At 47.6% G+C, this 25,056-nt stretch overlaps 1 protein-coding gene across 1 annotated transcript; it reads right to left on the minus strand.

Annotated features, from left to right (window-relative positions):
• Window positions 1-1,667: 1,667 nt before the first annotated feature.
• DESI1 (desumoylating isopeptidase 1) lies at window positions 1,668-25,010 on the minus strand. Its single transcript, XM_032139077.2, has 6 exons — window positions 24,777-25,010; window positions 11,435-11,456; window positions 10,856-10,925; window positions 7,687-7,796; window positions 6,905-7,027; window positions 1,668-4,831 (listed from the first exon to the last, which is right to left on the minus strand). Exons 1-6 carry the CDS (start codon window positions 24,862-24,864, stop codon window positions 4,738-4,740), a joined length of 507 nt encoding a protein of 168 aa, XP_031994968.1. The 5' UTR covers window positions 24,865-25,010; the 3' UTR covers window positions 1,668-4,737.
• Between the last annotated feature and the right edge of the window lie 46 nt (window positions 25,011-25,056).

Raw genomic sequence — 25,056 nt, forward strand, 5'->3', positions numbered from 1 at the left:
TCATAATAAGTCCATTGAATCTAAACAAGCTGAAGGGCACATGCTCAGATGGCTTTGTAGGAGGCGGTGGAGGCTGTTGCTGGGTTGGCTCAGGCCCTCTGGGGCTCTCTCAGCCAAAGTCATTGGGGACAGATATGGCCCAGACCACAGCACTGTTCCACCTGGGGGTGTGGAACAGGAGTGGCAGCCTGACAGCTGGGGTCAGTGGGCTCTGCAGGTCAGAGCTCAGCCCAGAACTGTGAGAACTTGGGCGAGTCTCTCTCCTGACCTCGCAAGCCAGGGGTGGGGAGTGGAGTCATACTGGGAGGGACTTAGAAAGGATCCAAGGCCTTTGTCATGGTCTCAAAATCTGGGGCTCACCCCATGCCAGGCCCTGCCCTGTGAGGTACTGGGCTGGTGGGAGTGCGTTGGAGGTACCCATGGGAGCAAGGAGTCAGCTCTGGGCGGGGACAGGTCAGAGGACATGCTGGCACTGGGCCTTTAGCACTGAACAAGGGGTGGGGAAAGGGGATCCAGGTGGAGCAAAGGGTGAAACCACCAGAAGTGACAGGGACTGGAACTGGCACTTGCAGCAGGGTGTGGGGTAGGACCAGGGTGTTCAAGGACAAGATTGAGAAGGGCCTTGATAAATGAGGACAAGGAGCTTGGCTCTTACCCCATGGGCTCGTAGGGGTCCACACAGGGGCTGAGGGGAGCTGGACGAGCTTACTGAGGTGGCCGAGGGTACCCAAGACCAGCCTGGCATTGGGCGTTGGGCAGTAGGCTGGGCCTGGTGTGCAGGGCCACAGCGCCACCTGGTGTCCATCACTCTCACTGCAGCGTGACCTTGCCTGGCTCTCCAACCTGGGAAACCAGTGGGGCAGCCTCGTCCCAGACACTCTCTGCCTCCTTCAAGAGCAGCCAGGTGGCCGGGCGCGGTGGCTCACGCCTGTAATCCCAGCACTTTGGGAGGCCGAGACGGGCGGATCACGAGGTCAGGAGATCGAGACCATCCTGGCTAACACGGTGAAACCCCGTCTCTACTAAAAATACAAAAAATTAGCCGGGCGCGGTGGCAGGCGCCTGTAGTCCCAGCTACTCGGGAGGCTGAGGCAGGAGAATGGCGTGAACCCGGGAGTCGGAGCTTGCAGTGAGCCGAGGTCGCGCCACTGCACTCCAGCCTGGGCGACAGAGTGAGACTCCGTCTCAAAAAAAAAAAAAGAAAGAGCAGCCAGGCTCTATGGTCAAGGGCTCACATTCAGTGATGTGCCAGGCCCCCACTAGGCTCCTTGCCTGCCCTCTCAGCTACAGCCTGTCTGGGCATGAGGAGCCACAGACCCAGCCTAGAGCCAAGTTGAAACTAGAAGTGAACACTTTTCGGTGAGGTCAGACACTCCTGAGAGCTAGAGGAAGACTACAGAATTTGAAGTTATTAGACAAAGCATTGAGCTGCACCAGCTGCAAGGTGACCTTGGGCAAGTGATATTCTCTCTGGGCCATTCCCCCATCTTTATAAACCAGTGGTGAAATTCAGACATCCTTCTCTGTTATCACTTCTCATCTACAGGCTCACAACCATGCAAAGGAGACACATCCAGACCCCGCAGACTTAAGCTCCAAGGGACCCAAAAGCCTGGGGTTGCTTCATGTTGGATGCACGTGCAGACCTGATTCAGGCACCACACAAATGCAGCAGGCAGAAATGAGTTTATTGCATTAGAAAAAACACCGAAGAAAACCAGCAAACACCTCCGTACTAGACACAGTTATTAGTTTGACTCAAGGGCATAAAGAAAACTCAGATACCAGATTTACTTCTGGGAGGGGGTGATGGTCTCATCCCTCCTCCTTCCCTATCCCTTTAAACCAATGGACCTCTAGAGGTGTCCACTGTGCAATACAAGTACATGACTCATTTCCCACTCTGCTTGCCTGTTCACATCCAGGCGGAGTTAGCCGGCCATAATGAGAATGCTCCTGAGGTGCTGGGACAAACAGAAATGTGAGGATGGGGGTAGGCAGTTGAAGCCTGAGCCTGAGTTTACAGTTAGTGACAGTGGGGCTCCCATCAGGGGAGAGAGAGCTTGCTTTCTCATGGAGCTCTGGGAAAACTGCTCACTGATCCCTCCATCTCTCCCCACAAACCCTAGGGCACAGGCAATGGCACAAATGGCTGCTAGTGTAAAGGGGGGTGCTGTTCAAGGAAATGAGTGACTCAAATTCTCTCGGGAGCTGCTCCTGGGCCTAAGGGTGCCTGCTGGGAGAAGCAAACCAGTTGAAACTGGATCTGGGAGAGGAGAAAGGAAAAAAAGGACCTGTGATGCCCAGAACCCCCTGGATGGAGGGGAGACCCCAGGCAGAGGGGTCTGGAGCAGGAGCCTGGAAGACAGAGCCGGGCCAGGCAAGCTGGAAAAGGGAACAACGCTGGTGGGAAAGAGAGCACTGGCCAAGACCAACCTGCTACCCTCCCAGAAGAAACCCAGCCTCAGAAATTCTTTCTCTTTGGGCCCAATTCTGCTAGTAGATCACGATAATACAACAGTCCCTGCTAGTTTCTGCTCTAATCTATTATTTCCATGCACACTGGCAAATCAGTGGGTCTTGAGAAGAATTAAACTTTCACTCATTTGGCCTCTACAAGTTCCCAAATGTCACTTGACATCCCAGTTGGTCATGCCTCTGGTCAGGTCGCAGGCAAACACTAAGGCAGAATGACATCTCCTCTAGCTGAGACTCTGATGATGCCAAACTGTGATGGCTAATGGCAAAGATAGCAGCAGATGGGGCCAGAAATGAGCAGCAGCTTTTTGGAGAGGAAAGGCCCCTGCTGCAGGCCAGACTTCCAGGAAGAAGCAACATAATTCAAGTCTGTGAAGTGGCAAGAAGTTGTGGCAGAAGGGGCCCAAGGATGTTAGAACTGACTCGGGTACCTGGCAGCTCTGAGTCCCTTCTTCACACTTTCCCAAAATCTAACTAATGGAGGTTCACGTGAAGAGAGGGAATCTGAAAGTCTCTCTGGATTAGAGACTCCCAGACTGTTCCCTGCCTATAAACTCCTAGCAGCAAGTCATTAGGAAAATGCCCACTCATGCCCCAACCTGCCTTTCTAAAGTCAGAATGACAACGGAAATAATGTGTGCCTTCAAAACACATTTAGGATAAGGGAAAGTCCCTATCAGAAACGATTCTAAATTTTCTTGCCACCTTGATTCCACTTCATTATTTTATTTTTTTGAGATGGAGTCTCACTCTGTCGCCCAGGCTGGAGTGCACTGGTACAATCTCGGCTCATTGTAATCTCTGCCTCCCCGGAGGGTTCAAGCGATTCTCCTGCCTCAGCCTCTCGAGTAGCTGGGACTACAGGCATGTGCCACCATGCACGGCTAATTTTGTATTTTTAGTAGAGACGAGGTTTCACCATGTTGGCCAGGCTGGTCTTGAAGTCCTGACCTCAAGTGATCTGCCTGCCTCGGCCTCCCAAAGTGCTGGGATTATAGGCGTGAGCCACTGTGCCCGGCCTCACATCATTATTCTTTCCACATCAAAGGTATTTTCCGGCAGGGCACGGTGGCTCACACCTGTAATCCCAGCACTTTGGGAGGCCAAGGGAGGTGCATCACCTGAGGTCAGGAGTTCCAGACCAGCCTGGCCAACGTGGTGAAACCCTGTCTCTACTGAAAATACAAAAATTAGCCTGGTGTGGTGGCACACACCTGTAATCCCAGCTACTCGGGAGGCTGAGGCAGGAGAACCGCTTGAACCTGGGAGGCGGAGGTTGCAGTGAGCCGAGATCATGCCACTGCACTCCAGCCTGGGTGACAAAGCGAGACTCCATCTCAAAAAATAATAATAATTTAAAAAAAGGTATTTTCTTAGAGCAGGGAATCCTGTCCCTTGGTCCCCAGCTAAATACTGCATACTGGCCTGGATGGTGGTTACAGAGACTGCAAATAACCTACATCATTACTTGCAGAAAAAAGGCCTCGGCTTCTACTGCTCCCGCCCAGACCTCACCCACTATGACATGTCAGCTATGCTGAGGAAAAGCAGCCTCGGGGGCACCAAGGCAGGTTTCCCAAAATTGATGGCAGAAGATTGGCAATCCATCTAGGTAGAAGGAGGAATGGCTTTATCCTGTTTTCTCCGGCCTGATACTTGCTGTTACTCCCTTGATCCTGAGGCAATGGCTGCTCCAGCACTGGCCTTGCTTGGGGTAAGGGAGGAAAGGTGAGGAGGGTTGTGGCTAAAGAGCTCACTTAGGTTAGGTTAGTCATCCTGAAACTGGTCCCATGTGCACCAAATCCTTTGGTTCATTTAACACTAGAGTAACTGTTTCCGGGTCACGGATGTTCTAAAACTCACCTGGGTCCCACAGGTGTTGGCAACTTGGGTAGAGCGTGAGTATTCTCTGGAAAGAGTTCTAGGTTGGGGCTTCCACAAACTGACTCGCTTTCTGTTTAAACAAAGCCCCTCCCTTTCTCCAGTGTGGAGGACGCTTAGGAAACAGCGTCCAAAGTGAACGCACAGACAAGACAACCTTAATAAATTAGTATAATACTATTAGAAGGGGTGGCATTTTGTTCTGTTTCTTAGCAGCATTGTCTACATGCGGCCTGACGGTCTCCTTCCCCGGGAAATTTAAAAAGCCGTCCCCTGGTTGTTAGCTCTGATGTAAAATTATAAAATAGAAATCTGGTAGGGTTTGTTTTGTTTAAAAAGGAAAACCCTGGTGAGGCAGGGCGGTCCCAGGCAGTCCTGTTAGCTCTGGCCGTTGGGTCTGCCCACGGAGCTACCTCCCGGAGGCTGGATCTGAATGGAGTCCAGGAGGGGCCGAAGTGCCTGTCCAAAAGGCCTGCAAGGAAACAGAGACATGAGAGGAGTTGGCTCTGGGATGTGGCCTGCTGTCACACACCCTGCACTGCCCACGGGTAGGGAGGAGGAGTGGGCGCTGGTGGCAGCAGCAGCAGCACCATCAGAGAAGGAAAGAGCACTTCGTCACCTCACGTAAGTTTCCCACCTGCCTCACACACCAGTGTTCTTGGAGGGCATCTCCGAAATAGCCTGCTCTGTATTTTTATTCCTGGGGTTCCCTCCTCAGGGCCTCACCTCTAGAGCCTGGTTAGCTGTGGTTTGAGTAGGCTGGCTACATACAGAGAACTAGAACTTTCTGTGCTCTATGTGCTTGTGTCTTTAATTCTTGTGAGCAAGGAAAATATCAAATTTAAGCAAGGAAATTGAGGCAAAAGAAGAAGGATATGAAAAAGAAGACAAAGGGGTGAGGACAGCAAATAACTGGATTTTTTTCAGGAACGGAGGTCTGCCAGGGAATACAGGGAATATTCAGGAAAAATGTCAAATGCTAGGTTGCCAGTATTAATGCTTTTCTTTCACCCCGAGACAGTCTACCTCTAGCCTAGAGCTGGAGTGCAATGGCTTGATCTCGGCTCACTGCAACCTCTGCCTCCCAGGTTCAAGCAATTCTCCTGCCTCAGCCTCCTAAGTAGCTGGGATTACAGGCGTGTGCCACCATGCCTGGCTAATTTTTTATTTTTAGTACAGATGGGGTTTCACCATGTTGGCCTGGCTGGTCTCAAACTCCTGACCTAGTGATCTGCCTGCCTCGGCCTCCCAAAGTGCTGGGATTACAGGCATAAGCCTCTGGGCCCAGCCATTAATGCCTTTCTAAAGGGCTCCTAGTTTGCTCTCATAGTAACAGATGGAAAAAACACTACAAATACTGGAGTTTGGAGATTTTCCATGATTACGACAACCATAAATAAGGTTGCCCAAAAACTTTTAAGTCACTGGCTTTTTCTTTAGTGGATACTGCCATTTTTGAAAATCATCTCCAAGTTTAAAGGAATGAAGTACTCCAAAGTATAGACAGATTAAACCTAGAAATATCAACCCTAATTCAGACAATTCCAGGAACTCCACCCATCAAATAATAACAGCAAGAACGTTCTGGCTACTCCAGTTTGGTCAGGGCCCCATAACCTAGATGCCTCAGCAGAGCTGTGGGACTGCAAACTCATCGAATGATAGGAAGGCAGGGCCAGGGCTGGCAGACTGGGGCTCCTCACCAGCCTGCCACAGCAGCCTTGTTTCCTATGCAAACTCTTCCTGGGAGGTGCTTCCTCAGGTATAAAAAACAGCCCACCTTGCTGGGCCTGCGAAACCTGCCAGGATCTCTGTTAAATAAGGCCATAGTTCAGGAGAAACTGAGTCAGAATAAGCAAATAGACACGGTCCTGGAATGAGCAGAGGCTGCCTGAATGCAATCAACGGCAAGGGGAGGGAGGAGGTAAGATGGCTTTGCGGGTGTTGTGTCCTTTCGGGGTATACTGCTTGGATGATGGCCTGCAAGGCTTTTCCAAGGCTTGGGCCACATGAGGAGAGAAAGGGCTGCAGAGTGTTCTTGAAGAAAACATCTGTTGAAGATTGTGCTGTAATACATGAGGGCAAGTAGAACATAGTCGTTGAGGGAGTCAAAGAGCTCATGGTGCAGTGGAAGACAGGCAAATCAACAGCTACAAAACAAGCCCCCCTACTACTTTTCTGACCCCCTCTCTGCTTGTCTAATACTGCATTTTAACTGGGTGCTTCTGGGGAGTGGCATGCTTCGAGTACAATGGGAAGGACAGACGCCAGAATTTTGTGCAAGTACTGAAGCCAGTATCAAGTGGGTTTCTAAGTTCTGCGGTTGCACTTAAGCCAGGGCAGAGCTGGTCTAGCTCTGAAGGTGGAGGTAATACAGGCGCGCATCAGTGGGTGGAGAGAATGGCAGCCTTCTGTGTTAGAACCTGCCATCAGGGCAGGCCCACCTGGTTGGGAGGGCAGATGGGGGCCAGAGGAAGGGCACTGACAGTGAATGGGGATTTTCAACGTTGGCCAAGGCAGGGGCAGGGACAGAGGCCACACTTACGTGGAGAGAACTTCAGAGGGCAGGTCTGTGATGTAAGAAGGAATCTTCCGCCCAGTCAGGAACTGTGCCACTTCGTTGCTGAAGGTGTTACAGTTGTGTTCAAAGAGGTTGTAGGCCTCACCTCTGTACATTGAAAGGTTTGCAGAACATATATGAGAAACCAGCAAGCGTCTATGTGGAATAACTCAAGCTAGGCAGTGGAATGGTGAGCACAGCTCAGTGTGAGGACTGCGATTTCCCCCCTCTCATACACCAGAAAAGCACTGCTTATTTGCCATTCTGGCCATTAATAACTGATTATTAAGGGAAGGAGAAATTGAAAAGACATGGCTCCTACGCAGTTTCAGGAGAATCTTTACATTCACGAAAGCAGAGCTCTGGTGTTAGAGTTTACCCCCTTACTGAAACTGACTAAAGCCTCTTTAAGAGAAAATCTGCTCAAGTTTATATTTCATCCCAACCCTTCCGCAAACCCTGTTTTTCCTTCTGCAAACTTGGCCAATACAGGTTGAGAACAGCACTTGCTGATTTTAATCAGAAGGAATGAAAAGCCCTTATTTCCTCTAAAAATTTCAGCAGAAAGTATGTTTGAAGGAATATCTGTATCAGAACAACTTAGAGCTTTTTGTAGCATAACTGCCTTTTCTTCATGTTAATTCAGCAAAAAACTGGGCCAGGCCTTGTACTGAGTGATAAGGATGATATGACATGGCAGCTGCCTCAAAGGGTTATTATCTAGTTGGGGAGACAGACACAACTAACCACCACCCGTCTCCACTCACCGGAACAGCGACTCCCCCAGGGAGGAGAGGTACTCCAGAAAGATTTCTTCTGTGACTTCTGTACTCCCCACATCAACCACAGAGTCTGGGGGCCCAAGCAATGTCCCTCCCTAAAAGAACCAACCCAAAGAAAGTATTAAATTACCATCTCCACTGAATGTTTTAATGTGGCTTCCCACAGTAGACCACAAACACTCTGTTCTGACTTTTTTTTTTGAGACGGAATTTCTCTCGTCACCCAGGCTGGAGTACAATCTCAGCTCACTGCAACCTCCGCCTCCCGGGTTCAAGTGATTCTCTTGCCTCAGCCTCCCAAGTAGCTGAGATTACAGGTGCCTGCCACCATGCCCAGATAATTTTTTGTATTTTTAGTAGATACGGGGTTTCACCATGTTGGTCAGGCTGGTCTCAAACTCCTGACCTTTAAGTGATCCACCCACCTCGGCCTCCCAAAGTGCTGAGATCACAGGTGTGAGCTACTGTGCCCAGCCTGACTTCATATTTAACTTGCAGAGCACCCTGGGCAGATGAAGAATGCTATTCGCTATTTGTATCAAGGATGCAATGGCTTAGAAGCATGGGTGTCCACTCCTTTGGCTTCCCTGAGGCACACTGGGAAGAAGAATGGTCTTGGGTCACACACGAAATACACTAACGCTAATGATAGCTGATGAGCTTAAAAAAAAAAAAAAGCTCATGTTTTAAGAAACTTTACAAATTCATGTCAGGCCACTTTCAAAGCTGTCCTGGGCTGCGTATGGCTCACAGGCTGCAGGTTGGACAAGCTTGGCTTAGAGCTTTCTGGTCACTTTTCATTGCCATGTGCTGGCAGCATGGTTAGGAGTCGGACTTCTTGTTTCTGGGGTGGGCGGGGGGCCTGGGAAGCTGATTCTCTTGCAGCTCTGACTCCTGATGCTGTCCACTTACTCAGCTGAGAAAGAGAAACCCAGAATCTGAAGTCTACTTTTGTCCCCAGTATGTCTCATCATGAGGACAGAACAGGACGATAGAAATGGCTCACACTTCGCCCGCCATCTCTCCATGCCTATTTGCATAAAGTATGCAGTCAGTTTTTCTTATGACATACTTGATATCCCGTGTTATAATGGAAAAACGATGTGAGAAATCTGGCAGGCTGGCAGATATTTCCATAATTCAATTCTTTTTGGATCTGTGAGCTTAATCCTTGCCCTATCACCATCATAGGGCAAGGGAGTTAATGGCTCCCAAAAGGCCTACAGAAAACCCTCAGCCATGTGGTTAACAGACTGCCAGAGAAGACTGAAGGAGAGACTGAGGTTGAGTGGGGAAACCAGCCACTGGGGAAGCAACGGGATCAGCAGGGAGAACAGGGAAGGGATAACACTCCAGAGCAGATCTCCCCGAAAAGATCATTCATTCATAGCCACTGAGCACCTCCTACATAGCTGACATTGTTTTGGGCACTGAGGAAAGCATGGTGAGCAAGATAGCCATGGTAGGCAGAGAACAATTATCTCAGAGTTGTAAGAAACTAAAAGGTCACTCTTTGACCCCTCTTATTCACTCATATAACAAATATGGATTGAGAACTTATTGTGTGTCAGGCCTTATGCTAGGCACTGGGGCTGTGGTGTGGACAAAATAGATGAGATTCTTGCCCCTAAGAAGCTTAGCCTAGCAGGGAAGGGAGACTGAAAAATCCCATAAACCAGTATATAATTATGAGCTGCAATTAAGGGCATGCTGGAAAAGTACAGAATGCCAACAGTACATTATGACAGGAGACCTTCCCGGTCTGAGGGGTCAGGGAAGACTTGCCTGAGAAAGTGACACAACTCAAATCTGAAGGATGGAGAGGCATAACCAGGTGAAGGATCAAGAAGGTGTACTGATGTCAGAGTGCAGGTTTCAATGTCTATGGTGTGTTCAAACAATGAGAAGAGAGTGAGGGTTGGGAGGGAACAACCTAAAAGGCTGGCCAGAGTCAGAGTCAGAGACCAGATCAGGTAGGTCCTGGGAGGCCATGCTGAGCTTTCTGGCTTTTATTCTAAAAGCAATGGGAGAATTCTGGCTTATGCAGGGGATTGCTTGAGCCCAGGAGTTTGAGATCAGTCTGGGCAACATAGGGAGATCCTATCTCTAAAAAAATAGAAAAAAATAGCAGGGCGTGTTGGTGCTGAGTCCTAGCCACTCAGGTGGCTGAGGTGGGAGGATTCACTGAGCCTGAGAGGTGGAGGCTGCAGTAAGCAAGACTGCGCCACTGCATTTCTGGCCTGGGTGACAGAGCAAGACCCTGTCTCAAGAAAAGAAAATCCTTCCTGTAGGATATAGCAAAAACAAACACACAACCAAAATGAATGGCTGCTTGGCCATTGCTTGAGCACCTACTGTGACAACACTTGGATAGCTGATAGAAATTTTTGGAAAAGGCCGGGTGCTGTGGCTCACGCCTGTAATCCCAGCACTATGGGAGGCCGAGGAGGGCTAATCACGAGGTCAGGAGTTTGAGATCAGTCTGGCCAACATGCTGAAACACCGTGTATACTAAAATATACAAAAAATTAGCTGGGTGTAGTGGCGGGCACCTGTAATCCAAGCTACTTAGGAGGCTGAAGCAGGAGAATGGCGTGAACCGGGGAGGCGGAGCTTGCAGTGAGCCGAGATCACGCCACTGCACTTCAGTCTGGGCGATGGAGTGAGACTCCATCTCAAAAAAAAAAAAAAAAAGAAATTTTCGGAAAAGGGTGTGGGCTTTAGTGTGATAATCCTGGGTTCTAGGACTGGTGTCACTTATTGGCTGTTTAAGTTTGGGCAACTCTTGATGCTTCTCAGAGCCCTCATCATTCAGCTTAACATCAGTTGCGTTCCTAGGATGAGCCGGACACTGTGCAGGGGACGGAGATGGAAGGTCTCAGCTCGCAAGGAGCTTACACAGTTCCCTGTGGAGAACCAGAAACAGCTCATTTCACCATAACATGCTCTCTGTGAGACAGAAGGACCCACACGTGCCATGGGAACAGAGAGGAGAGGAACTGGCTGAGGTGTCTGGGAAAGGTTTTATTGAGCCGAGTCTTCAGGCGGCTTTGAGGAACAATGCCAGAAGTCCACAGTAGAAGCAAAGCTCCTGGTCTACAGGAGCCCCCAGGAACCTGAGACTGCAGGACAGAGTGTAGGGGAAGACACTTACCGGGGGGCAGCTGGAGATACCACCACTGCCGAAGAAGAACTCATCCTTGTGCACAACTATGGATGTGTGCCTGTCACACAGAGAGAGACACAGTGAGCCAGAAAACTTAAACTTTGAGAAAAAGCAAACACCATAATGCAATGAAGATAATTTCTGCCCAAGGATAGGACTGTGGGGACCAGTCTTATAAAACCAACAAACCAAAGGTATGAATATGATAAATACCACAGATCAGGGCTTCTCAATCTTGGCACTATTGACATTTGAGGCTGGGTAGTTCTTTGTTGTGCGGGGCTGTCCTGTGCATTCTAGGCTGTTGAGTAGCATCCCTGCCTCTATCCACAAGATGCCAGGAGCATCCTCCTCCCTGTATGACACCAAAAATATCTCTGGACATGGCCAAATGTCCCAGGGTGAGAGAGCAAAAGAACTCCTGAAGAGAAGCACTGCTTTAGGGCTTGAAGATTTATAGCATGGAGAGCTAGGTTTCTTGCTGGAAGCCACAGACTAGAACCTGAAATGCATAGAGTGCTGCCTTGTTTCAAAACTAGTCAAAGTAAGGAGACCCACCCAACTTACCAGATGCCTTCCAGTTGTTTCCCTGTGGAGAGAAGAAGAGATTTAGCCACTTGGGACTAGAATAAGTGGCCCCTCAGCCTTGGTAAATTCACGACATCACTTAAACCCAGGGTAACCTGTCATAAACCTTTTGAGGGACTTTCTAGGAGTGCAAGTCCCCTCCAGTAAGGTCTTTAGGTTGTGACAGAGTGTAAGTGTAAGTAAGTTGAAAAGTAATGAGAGTCTTTTATCAGAATGCAAGATTAAAAACACTAGTATAAAGGTACCCCAGTTTTATGTCTGCTATTCTTTCCTCTTTGGGGTCAATTCAGCTATGCCTTTTTAACTTCTCTGTCTCACGTACAGTAAGACTATAATAATACAATGAATGTTATTACTCATTTCTTCGTTGAGGTGAAATCCTTCAGAAACTGATAGGATAAAACTTTGCAAATGCTATCCATTCAAATAAGGCACTGTTATTCTACCTCTATGTGCCAGAAACAATGTTAGGTGTGGAAATGCAAATAGGAACATATCACTTTCCTGCCTTTGAGAAGCTCAAAGTCAAATGGACTGAGACACACAAATAATTAACTAAAACAAAATGCTAATACGCTGTATCATAGTGGTAAAAATAAGGTGCTAAATATAATAAACTACTTTTGTGAGCTTCCATTACCAATGCCAAGTAAGGGCAGGGATGGAAATTTCTGTGGGAGAGAACAAGACGTGCACATGCATGGCTGTGAAGTCTAAAGCCTGCAGGGCAGAGTGAAGAAAGGTGGCAGTGATGGTGCCAAGGGGAGGAGCAGCCAACAGGATGGCCAGCAAAGCGGGCAGGGCTGGACTCAAAGAGGCTGTGAGGCTGGAGAGTGCCTTGATCAGATCCATGTTCGGAAAAGATAACTGTAGTTGTGGGATAGCAGATGAATTGGAGGGAAGAGAGCAGACCAAGCAGACCAGGGTAAGGAGCTCATCACAATCACAAGAGTCCATGGGAGATACTCTACAGCAGTGCTCAGGAGGCAGAGGAAGGGCATTGAAAGATGTGGAGTGTCAGCAAACATCACTCACTCACTCCTGCTTATCACTTCAAATGGCGACATGGGAGATTACTGATTGTTAACTGCTACCTTCGCTGTTTGCCCTGTGACTTTCTTTTTTTTAGAGACAGAGTCTCTCTGTTGCCCAGGCTGAAGTGAAGTGACGTGATCTCGGCTCATTGCAACCTCTGCCCCCCCGGGTTCAAGTGATTTTCATGCCTCAGCTTCCCAAGTAGCTGGGATTACAGGCATGCACCACCAAGCCCAGCTAATTTTTGTATTTTTAGTAGAGACAGGATTTTGCCATGTTGGCCAGGCTGGTCTCAAACTCCTCGCCTCAAGTGATCCACCTGCCTCAGCCTCCCAAAGTGCTAGGATTACAGGCATGAGCCACCACACACTCGGCATAGCATCCTCAGAGATAGTTAAGGGGACCACATGGGTTCAGATCCTGGATTTTCCACTTCCTAGTGGTGGATCTTGGGCAAGTTTACCCAGCCTGTTTAAGTCTGTTTCTCCAATTCGGAGTTGCTGTGACTGGTAATGTTAATGTGTAGAATGCTTCACAGTATGTGATATACAGATGTCTGATAAATGGAAGCTCTTATTAGGTACAATGACCTCCTTGGGGAAAAGGGTAAAGACTTCCACAAGATAAAAATAAACTTTACTTCAGACATGTCACAGTGGCCCACCCCTGTAATCCCCACACTTTGGGAGGCTGAGGCAGGCGGATTACTTGAAGCCAGGAGTTCAAGACCAGCCTGGCCAACAGAGAAATCCTGTCTTTACTAAAAATAAAATAAAAAAAACTCTCTGGGTGTGGTGGCATGTGCCTGTAGTCCCAGCTACTCAGGAGGCTGAGGCACGAGAATTGCTTGAACTTGGGAGGCAGTGAGCCAAGATTGCGCCACTGTACTCTAGCCTGGGCAACAGAATGAGACTCTGTCGCAAATAAAATAAAAAATAGGCCAGGTGTGGTGGCTCACACCTGTAATCCCAGCACTTTGGGAGGCCAAGGCGGGCAGATCACATGAGGTCAGGAGTTTGAGACCAGCCTGGTCAACAACCCCGTTTCTACTAAAAATACAAAATTAGCCGGGCATGGTAGTGCATGCCTATAGTCCCAGCTACTCAGGAGGCTGAGGCAGGAGAATCACCTGAACCCAGGAGGCAGAGGTTGCAGTGAGCCGAGATTGCGCCATTGCACTCCAGCCTGGGCGACAAGAGTGAATCTCTATCTTAAAAAAAAAAAAAAAAAAAAAAAAAAGACCAGGTATGGTGGCTCAGCACTTTGAGAGGCTGAGGCAGGCGGATCACAGGTCAGGAGTTCAAGACCAGCCTGACCAACATGGTGAAACCCTGTCTCTACTAAAAACACAAAAATTAGCTGGGTATGGTGGCAGGCACCTGTAATCCCAGCTACTCAGGAGGCTGAGGCAGGAAAATCGTTTGAACGTGGGATGCGGAGGTTGCAGTGAGCTGAGATCATGCCACTGTACTCCAGCCTGGGCGACCGGGTGAGACTCTGTCTCAAAAAAAAAAAAAAAATTCTACTTCAGTATTGGTAAGTAAAATCTAAGAACAGATTTCAACATCCAGCAAATTAATATGAAATGCTATATCTATTTTACATGTAAAATTCCATTCTTTGCTGTTAGTGTTCCCAGGCTAAATGGAATAACAAGAAAATGAAATGTAGCGGAGTACTTCTGCCTCTGTTCCAATTCCAGAGATCAGTCTGCTTTTCACCAAGAGATCTGCTGCTCTGGCCTGGAAGACCACAAGTGGGCCGGGCGTGGTGGATCACCTGAGGTCAGGAGTTTGAGATCAGCCTGGCCAACATGATGAAACCCCGTCTATACTAAAAATACAAAAATTAGCTGGGCGTGGTGGCAGGCGCATGTAATCCCAGCTACTTGGGAGGCTGAGGCAGGAGAATCACTTGAACCCAGGAGGCGGAGGTTGTGATGAGCTGAGATGGCGCCATTGTACTCCAGCCTGGGTGAAAAGAGCAAAACTCCATCTCAAAAAAAAAAAAAAAGAACACAAGTGGATAGAGGGATCCTAGCCAGGGGTTTCTGGGGATAGCACCCTAGAGAATGTGAGGCAGGTTCTGACCTTATCCAAACTGAGGTGAAATTTCACAGTGGTTGATGAGAACCAGACTGGATGCCAAAGGGGGAGTGGTAATCCATTTAGGACGAGCATCTTCAAACCCTGGGTTCCACTGGGCTATAAGATACTAAATCTCCTCTTTCCTGTTTACTATATGTAAAATGGGGAGACTAACATTCCTTTTCTTGAGACAGAGTCTCACTCTATTGTCCAGGTTGGAGTGCAGTGGCATGATCTTGGCTCACTGCAACCTCCGCCTCCTGGGCTCAAGTGATTCTGGTGCCTCAGCCTCCCAAGTACAGGCTGGGATTACAGGTGTGCGCCACCATGCCCAGCTAATTTCTGTATTTTTAGTAGAGATTGGGTTTCACCATGTTGCCCAGGCTGGTCTCGAACTCCTGACCTCAGGAGATCTGCCCTCCTCAGCCTCCCAAAGTACTGGGATTACAGGTGTGAGCCACTCTATGTGGCCTAACACTGCATTTTAAATAGAGCTGATGTGCCCTTCTGAACTGTCATTTATAAATCAGCTGTTTAAAAGGCTGCAATTTGTTTATTTACTTGAAGACATTTAATAATTCAGTGAAACTGGAGAGAAGATTAAGGATACCTGCTTTCTCTTACCTGTTCCTTTCTTTTTTTTTTTTTTCCTGAGACGGAGTCTCGCTCTGTCGCCCAGGCTGGAGTACGATGGCGTGATCTTGGCTCACTGCAACCTCTGCCTCCCAGGTTCAAGTGATTCTCCTGCCTCAGCCTCCTAAGTAGCTGGGACTACAGGCACTCACCACCACGCCTGGCTAATTTTTCTTTTTTTTTTTTTTTGAGAGGCGGTCTCACTCGACGACCCGGCCCGAGGTGCAGTGGCCAACACAAGCCCACGGAAACAGCAGCCGCAGCCACTCAACCCAATCCCCCTGCCTCAGCCTCTCCAAGTAGCTGGGACTACAGGCGCCCGCCACCACGCCCGGCTAATTTTTTTGTATTTTTAGTAGAGACGGGGTTTCACCGTGGTCTCGATCTCCTGACCTCGTGATCCGCCCGCCTCGGCCTCCCAAAGTGCTGGGATTACAAGCGTGAGCCACCGCGCCCGGCCTAATTTTTCTATTTTTAGTAGACATGGGGTTTCACCATGTTGGCCAGGCTGGTCTTGAACTCCTGACCTCGTGATCCGCCCGCCTCGGCCACCCAAAGTGCCGGGATTACAGGCGTGAGCTACCGCGCCTGGCCCCTGTTCCTTTCAAATGAAGCTTTTCTCATTTACTTTGTGAGGAATGCTACATTTACAAGGAAGAAGTACAGTATAGTGAATAAGAACACAGGTTCTGGTGTAGACAGGTTGGGTATGAATCCTACTGGCTGAAACGGTGAACTAATGTTTATTGAGTGACTGCCACCTTCCAGGCACTATCCTTGGCACTAGGGATACATCAGTAAACAAAAACCTCCTTCATGACACTTTCTAGGTGGGGGGAGGGGACAGTCAATAATAATAATGATAATAAGTCATAACATGTTAGCAATAGTGAATGATATAGAACGAACAAGAGTAGTTTAAGGGGGTCTGGGTGTAGTGGCTCACGCCTGTAATCCGAGCACTTTGGGAGGCAAAGGCGGGCGGATCACCTGAGGTCAGGAGTTCGAGACCAGCCTGGCCAACATGGTGAAACCCCATCTCTACTAAAAGTACAAAAATTAGCCAGGCATGGTGGCACACACCTGTAATTCCAGCTACTTGGGAGGCTGAGACAGAAGAATCACTTGAACCCGGGAGGTATTGCAGTGAGCCGCGATTGCACCACTGCACTCCAGTCTGGGTGACAAGAACAAAACTCTTGTCTCAAAAAAAAAAAAAAAAAAAAAAAAAAGAGTAGGTTAAGGGAGTTTCAGGGATGATCAGGGTGGGCCTCTTTGAGAATATGACATTTGAGTGAAGATTTTTTTTTTTTTTTTTTTTTTTTTGAGACAGGGTCTTGCTCTGCTACTCAGGCTGGAGTGCAGTAACGCGATCAAAGCTCATTGCAGCCTTGACCTCCCAGGCTCAAGTGATCCTCCCACTTCAGCTTCCCAGTTGCTGAGACTATATGTGTACCACCCAGGCCTATTTTTTTTTTTTTTTTTTTTTTTTTGAGATGGGGTCTCCCTATGTTGTCAAGCCTGGACTTGAACTCCTGGGCTCAAGTGATCCTCCCACCTCCAGGCGTGCGCCACCAGGCCCAACTTTGAGCCAAGATTTAAAGGAGGCAAGGGAAAGAGGGATGCAGGGGCAATGACATGCCAGGTTTATCTGAAGGCCTGTAAGGAGGCTAGTGAAGCTAGAATGGGTGAGGAGGGGAAGTAGAAGATGACCAGAGGTAATGGAGGACCAGATCACAGAGAACACTGCAGAGGCTGAGAACACTAAGCCTGAGCTGTCCAATATGGTAGCCACTGACCACATGTGGCTATTTAAATTAAATAAATGCACAAATTCAGTCCCTCAGTTCCACTAACCACATTTTAGGTATTCAATAGCCACATGTGACTAGTGGTTACTTATTGGGCAGTGCAGATCTAGAACATTTCCATCACTGCAGAAAGTTCTATTGGATGCACTGTTTAAACTACAGTTTCCTATTCTGTAAAAAAAAGCATAATAACAGTGCCTGCCTCATAACATTTCCAGGATTAAAGGAGATGATACATGACACATGCCTAACACAGGGTCTGGGACATAATACATGCCCAATAAAGGCTAACTCATTTCTTCTAGGGTTTATAATTTGAAAGTTTTATAGCTGTTCTCATAGTACCCTGGTATTGAAACTATTCACGTGTCCTTCTCCCCAGTTAAGACTACGGTTGCCTCAATAACCAGGACAGTTTCTTATGCATCTTTGTAACTCCAGCACCTAGCAAAGGACCTGGACCTGAGATGTGACATGAACATCTGTTGAGATGAGCTGTTCTGTTTAGTTAGCTCTGTCGGTTGACACACAGTGCTATCGAGGACAAAGTTCCTGACCCCAATCTGGGCTGCCTGGCTTGTTATTGAAATGACTCTGCCACCCTGGCATACTGCACTCCCAGTCTACTGCTGTCTTCTCAGATGCGCATGCTCACTGACCCAGGAGTACAGCTGGCAGGTATGGATGTATAATCAGCTCAAACCCATTCCTACTAAACAGGTTTTTGGAGAGGGGCCTCAGTTATTTTACACCTGAAAAACAACTCAAAAGTTGCAGGATATAAACCCTACTTCATTCTCCTTTATATCCTTTGTATCATCACTGAATTTGCCTGTAACCTACACGCCACACTTCCTATTCAACTGCATCAAGGTACACTTAGGATCTCATCCATTCATGGAGTGGAGATAGGGATTATAGAAAAAAGATCCCCTTATTTATTCATTCTTTTTTTTTTAAGACGGAGTTTCGCTCTGTTGCCCAGGCTGGGGTGCAGCGGTGCAATCATGGCTCACTACAACCCCCGCCTCCCGGGTTCAAGCAATTCTCCTGCCTCAGCCTCCCGAGTAGCTGGGATTACAGGAGTGCGCCACCATGCCCAGCTAATTTTTTGTATTTTTAGTAGAGACGGGGTTTCTCCATGCTGGCCAGGCTGGTCTCAAACTCCTGACCTTGTGATCTACCTGCCTCAGCCTCCCAAAGTGCAGGGATTACAGGTGTTAACCACTGCACCCAGCCTATTCATTCTTTTTTTTTTTTTTTTTTTTTTTGAGATGGAGTCTCGCTCTGCCACCCAGGCTGGAGTGCAGTGGCACGATCTTGGCTCACTGCAAGCTCTGCCTCCCGGGTTCATGCCATTCTCCTGCCTCAGCCTCTCCGAGTAGCTGGGACTACAAGCGCCCGCCACCACGCCCGGCTAATTTTTTGTATTTTTAGTAGAGACGGGGTTTCACCGTAGTCTCGATCTCCTGACCTCGTGATCCGCCCACCTCGGCCTCCCAAAGTGCTGGGATTACAAGCGTGAGCCACCGCGCCCGGCCTCATCCTTTCACTTATTCATTCATCCACCAAACACTTGAAGCCAACAATAACATTAAAAATGAATTGAGTGAATTTACATCCTTTCTTTTTTCCTTTTGAGACAGAGTCTCACTTTGTTTCCCAGGCTGGAGTGCAGTGGCGCGATCTTGGCTCACTGCAACCTCCGTCTCCTGGGTTCAAGCGATTCTCCTGCCTCAGCCTCCCAAGTAGCTGGGATTACAGGCACCTGCCACCGTGCCCAGTTAATTTTTGTGTTTTTAGTAGAGATGGGGTTTCACCATCTTGGCCAGGCTGGTCTTAAACTCCTGACCTCAGGTGATCCACCCTCCTTGGCCTCCCAGAGTGCTGGGATTACAGGCATAAGCCACCTCACCCAGCCTTGTTTTTTTTGTTTTAACAAGTTCCTTTTCACCTGTTTTCCACATGCATATCTGCAGAAGATTTCATTTCAAGGAAAAGTTTCACAGCTAAAGAGCATTTGAAAACCACTGGTCAGGCCGGGTGCAGTGGCTCACGCCTGTAATCCCAGCACTTTTGGAGGCCGAGGCAGGCGGATCACGAGGTCAGGAGATTGAGTCTATCCTGGCTAACATGGTGAAACCCCATCTCTTCTAAAAAAAAAACACAGGCCGGGCGCGGTGGCTCAAGCCTGTAATGCCAGCACTTTGGGAGGCCGAGGCGGAAGGATCACGAGGTCAGGAGATCGAGACCATCCTGGCTAACACGGTGAAACCCCGTCTCTACTAAAAATACAAAAAAAAAAAAAAAAAAAATTAGCCGGGCATGGTGGTGGGTGCCTGTAATCCCAGCTACTCGGCAGGTTGAGGCAGGAGAATGGCGTGAACCTCGGAGGCACGCACCACTGCACTCCAGCGTGGGCACACAGCAAGACTCTGTCTCAAAATAAATAAATAAATAAATAAAATTTAAAAAAGCAGAATCACACAGGGCCTTGTAAGCCATATTCCTTTCCATTTTGCCCTAAAGAAATTGCATGATTATTAAATTAATTCATTAGATGAGTATAAAACAGTTCACACAGTGAACAAAAACCAAAAACAAAGCACAATAGATGGCATTAAAACAGAAAAAACCTCTCTCAGATTTGAATAAATTTTAGTTAATCTTCAAGCTTAAGTTCAAGTCTCAATCATTTCTATAATCAATACTTACTGAACACCTGCTCCAACAGGCCACTGGGGACATAAAGGAAGGGGACAGAGTCCTTGCCCTCCAGGAGCTCCAGGCTCTTGCCAAAGCCTTTCTGACATGCTCAGCTCACCATGGCCTCTCTTATTTCAAAGCCTAACATAATTCCTGCACCACTCACTCACTTTGGCACCTAATCATAATCTGTTTTATATTGTTATCAAAAGTTATCTTCATTATTTAAAGGAAAATAATATTTTAAGAAAAACTCCTGTACTGGGCATGGTGGCTCATGCCTTACTTTGGGAGGGGGGTTTGTTCAGCATTTTGGGAGGCTAAGGCAGGTGGATCGCCTGAGATCAGGAGTTCGAGACCAGCCTGACCAACATGGTGAAACCCAGTCTCTATTAAAAATAGAAAAATTAGCCAGGTATGGTGGCACATGTCTGTAATCCCAGCTCCTTGGGAGGCTGAGGCAGGAGAACTGCTTGAACCCAGGAGGCGGAGGTTGCAGTGAGCCGAGATCGTGTCATTACACTTCAGCCTGGGCAACAAGAGTGAAACTCGGCCTCAAAAAAGAAAAACTCCTGGAGGACAGAGTTCACATCATATCTTTTATTTCATTACTATTTGTACTACAAAATGAAGTAAAGAATTGAGTATAGTGTAAAATCTCTAATATCCATTAGAATGCATTCTGCCAAGAAATGTACATATTCTATGTCTCCAAATCTTTAAATCTGAAAACAGTTTTGAAATGGGCTTGTAAAGAAAAATAAACGTGATGCACGTACACGAAACTTCCGATCAGAAAATAATAAACAAATACAAAGTACTTCTTACCACAATTAAAACACACACACACACTCCTGCATGTACTCTGGCACAAAAAGAGGTCAAGAAACTTAAAGAGCAGCCAAAATTATTAAGAGGAGGAACTGAAGGACAATTATAATAGCAAATTATTTTAGGCAATCAGTGACTATGAAAAAAGTGCAATGAGGCTATCTGCTCAATTAGAATGCTGAAGATAATTTTGGGACCATTTTTCATAGTGAATGAAAAGCTATAGAACAGTAATGCCTTCACTTGAGGCAGTTCTAGGAGGCTGAAAACAGGACAGGGTAAAACTACGGAATTTACATTGCTTCAGGAAAGGCGAATTACCTTGGGCTTTATCTAGTCCAATCCTGAACTGCGACAGAGCTAGATGAGGTCTCCCATTGGAGAACTGACATAACTGAAGCCTGAGAGGGTACTGCAGATGAGATCACATGGATTTAATTTGGGAAAATGGAGGCTAAGAGGCATGATCATAAATCTAGATTATAAGTGGCACATACACATTGAACCCAGCTTTTTTTCTCATCCAAATTTGAAACATTTGGCAAAGGATGCCTTTACAAACTTCAGGAAGGCATCTACTTTACTTCAATTATAAAGGAACGTATTACACATTAGAGGTGGTATCTCAAAATGACAGAGAACGCGAGCTCTGGAAGTCAGACTGCCTGTGTTCATAACCCAGCTCTACCACCTAGTAGCTCTGGGACCTGGGGCAAATTCCTTAACACTCTACTTCTCAGGTTCTTCAATCAAGAAAATGGAGGCAATAACAGGACCTATCTCACAAAGTTGTGGTGAGGATTATAATGCACGCAAAGTACTCAGAAAAAAAGGGTCTGACACATGGTAAGCTCTCAATAAATACTGGCTATTAACATACTTTTAGAATTCATCATAAAAATCAGGAAACAAATTGATTTTTTAAAGGTTCAAATATATTTAGGAATGGGAAATCAATATATGGCTACTTATAGAACTGGGACATACCCAACTTCAAGATTAGTGGTGTCTGAATGGGATGAACCAGTAAGACCATGCCTATTTTCCTTAAGTTTTCAACTCTAGAAAGTAATGACTACTAGCTTTGCTAACTCTTTCTTCATTAATTTTGCAGAAGGTATAAAAGCAATATGGAAAAAAGAGGTAGAGAAGAGAGAAGTAGATTAGCACACAAGGTGATTTCCTCAGATCAGAATCTGATGTGCCCAATGAATGGGTGATGTTCCCATGTTTGGCTGAGGCCTTCCAGGACTTCACATCTATATAAAAGGGCGGGGAGTGGGAAGGGGGCAGGTCTATTACTCCATCTTCAGTTATAGCACTTTCCCCTTCACCCACTACACTCCACAAAAGCCTTCTTTCATCTCCAGTATCAGGCCAGACTCTTTCCTGTCTCAGGGCTTTGGCAGGTTGATCTTTCTCCTATCTGGAACACTGTAACTCCCTTATTACCCTCCGTGGCTACTTCTTCCTCATCCTAAATTCCCAGTTTCAAAGTCACTACCCTTGATACCCTTATTTAAAATAGGTCTCTTCACTGGGTGCAGTGGCTCATGCCTGTAATCCTAGCACTTTGGGAGGCTGAGGCGGGCGGATCACTTGAGGTCAGGAGTTCAAGACCACCCTGGCAAACATGGTGAAACCCCGTCTCTACTAAAAATATAAAAATTAGCCAGGTGTGGTGGCATGCGCCTGTAATCCCAGCTACTCTGGAGGCTGAGGCAGGAGAATCACTTGAACCTGGGAGACAGAGGTTGCAGTGAGCTGAGATCACCCCACTGCACTCCAGCCTGGGCAACAGAGCAAGACTCGTCTCAAAAAAAAAAAAAAGGTCTCTCTTGTTATTTTCTATCACAGCACCCAGTGTGCTTCCTGTGCAGAAGGCACTTATGCAATTTGTAACTAATTATTTGTTTATGTATTTATTTTTAATGTCTTCCCCACTAGATAGCTTCATGATGGCAATGATGGCAACGAACATCTTTGTTCATTATATCAACCTCATTTACCTTAACACGTTGACTAGCATACAGCAGACGCTCAATAAATATCTGCTGAATGAATGAAATAATGACTCCTAAGGCCCCTTTCAGCTGCCCAATAATTATTAGGTAATAGGATAAAAAATACCCAGTGTAAAGGGGGAGGTTTTACTTGGGGTATAGGAAATATCTGATTCCTCACTGTGATAAAAAAACAAACAAATGGCTCCATTCCAAGACGTTTAGTTAAAACTTGACTGATGTGGGCTGGGCGTGGTGGCTCACGCCTATAATCCCAGCACTTTGGGAGGCCAAGGTGGGCGGATCACAAGGTCAGGAGATCGAGACCATCCTGGCTAACACAGTGAAACCCCATCTATACTAAAAATACAAAAAATTAGTCGGGTGTGGTGGTCGCCTGTAGTCCCAGCTACTCGGGAGGCTGAGGCAGAAGAATGGCGTGAACCCGGGAGGCGGAGCTTGCAGTGAGCCTAGATCGCACCACTGCACTCCAGCCTGGGCGACAGAGTGAGACTCCGTCTCAAAAACAAAACAAAACAAAACAAAAACACTTGACTGATGTAATCTATTAATGAGTAACAGCTTCCTCAGTGACTTTGTAAGTTTTGCTTTCAGATGTGCCTTAATCATTTTAACAACTGGTTATCTAGGCCCAAACCCCTGTCAAATAATGGGTTGGCTACATAAGAATTAGCCAATAAGCTCATTAAAAATACAGATTTTTGGACCAAAACTCCAGGAGATTCTGATTTAGTATTTGTGAAGTAAAGCTCTAGAATCCATATAATTAAAATTTTCTCATTTTAAATAGATATTATGTGCATGTAACACACAGGTCCAGAGGTAAGAAACAGTTTACAGCAGTTTCTCTTCTACTCCTGTTCCCCTGGCATCAAGTTCCCCTTTCCATAAGCTACTGCTGTTATCAATTTCTTGTGTATCCTTACGGATAATTATTTGCCTAAGCAAGCACATATATATCCTTTGATTTGCATATTTAAAGAGCTGCTCTAACCTTGTTTTTTCCTAATCTCATTTAACAATATATGTTGGAAATGAGGGTATCTGCATTTTTAACAAGCACCCTAGATGATTTTGATGTGAAGCCAAATATAGAAACAACTCATGGGCCCACGGTTGTGAGATTAAGTTCAATTCACTACGACATATTAGAAACTCAAGGACATTGAAGGATGCCCTCAAAAGTTGCCTCGCTTACTTGACCTCTTCCCCCTCGTCTCACAGAGATGAACTAAATCATTCGCGAATGTCTCTACAGAAGCCAGGAAAAACTAGCCATTCAAATGGATGCTGTCAAAGCTTCAATTTTCAATTATTTGAATTCTTTCCTGCTCATTGTTACCCGAAATTACAAACCTGACAATTCCTGTGTTACACAAGACATTCTTGTATTTAAGTTGAAATGAGGTGTGATCGTCACTGAATGAGGGCTGGTTTTTCTCCTGCCAGTTAAGTAGTTTAATGGAGCACAACCGAAATACTTTCTTTACTAATCCTTATTCACACAACCTCATCCAAACTTCCCCCAAGACTGCTTTCTTGCCATTTGAGCAAAAGCAATTAACTTAGAAACTGTGGGGAGAAGACTGCTTGGTGAATTCTGGAGTTCGGGGCTCCTCTTGTCCTGACTTGACCTACCTGGGGGCGATGGTTGGGTCCCTAGGCAGCTCTATCTCCCCCATCCCACCTATCCCTGGGACTGCAAAGGAAGCTTCCTTTTGGCATTGAGGCAAGGTTCTCCGAGGGTCACCCGACCTCCGCAGTGTCTCTGTCACCACCAGGGGCACCGCGCGGCAGGCATCCTCACCTTTCCTACACCGCGCCAAGGAGGCAGGAGTGCACCGGGCTACCCGAGCGAGGCAGGGAACCCGCCGGGATCCAGCGCTGTTTTACCCCACACCCTCGTCGAAGGGGCTCTCGAGGGCTCGGTTTCTGCCCGAGCCCCCTGCAAGGTGGAGGCAGGACTCCTCCATCCCTTCCCCTTGAATTCAAACGTGAGGATGGTATCTGCGAGGCTAAAGCGGGGCTCAGATGGCCCAAACTTCAGAACACTCTCTTCTCCACTCGGCTTTTCTTCCATCCTCTGGGCCATGTGTCTCCCCGTGAGTCGTGGCCCAAGTCTCCCCACCTCAGCCAGCCGCCACCCTCTGGCCTGGCTCCCTCCCTCCTGCCCACCTGGCCCCTTCCCCCTCACCCAGCATGATGGGGCTGAGCCGCCGGGCCAGGCCTTTGGACAGGTCGTACACGTAGAGCTTCACCGGATAGAGATTCGGCGGCTCCATTGGGACCCGTGGCGACGGCGGCCACGACGGCCCTCGTACCCGACGGGAGTGCGAAGCGGAGGGAGTGGGGGGGCCGAGCCCGGGCCCGGGCTGAGGGGTGGGGGAGAGGCCGCCCTGCACTGCTTGCGCCCCCACACCCGCTACCGGCAACGACTACTGTGAGGTAACAGAAAGGGGACAGGGAGGGCCCAC

This window comes from Hylobates moloch, unplaced genomic scaffold (assembly GCF_009828535.3).
Source record: "Hylobates moloch isolate HMO894 unplaced genomic scaffold, HMol_V3 SCAFFOLD_19, whole genome shotgun sequence".
Taxonomy (NCBI): Eukaryota; Metazoa; Chordata; class Mammalia; order Primates; family Hylobatidae; genus Hylobates; species Hylobates moloch.

What these genes read in the sequence shown, in the direction of transcription:
- DESI1 (XM_032139077.2), bottom strand. Translation starts at nt 24,864, where the DNA reads ATGGAGCCGCCGAATCTCTATCCGGTGAAGCTCTACGTGTACGACCTG. An exon ending in GCTCAGCCCCATCATGCTGG is followed by an intron (nt 11,457 to 24,776) that starts GTGAGGGGGAAG and finishes TTCTCTCCACAG; the next exon opens with GGAAACAACTGGAAGGCATC. An exon ending in CTGGGGGAGTCGCTGTTCCG is followed by an intron (nt 7,028 to 7,686) that starts GTGAGTGGAGAC and finishes TTCAATGTACAG; the next exon opens with AGGTGAGGCCTACAACCTCT.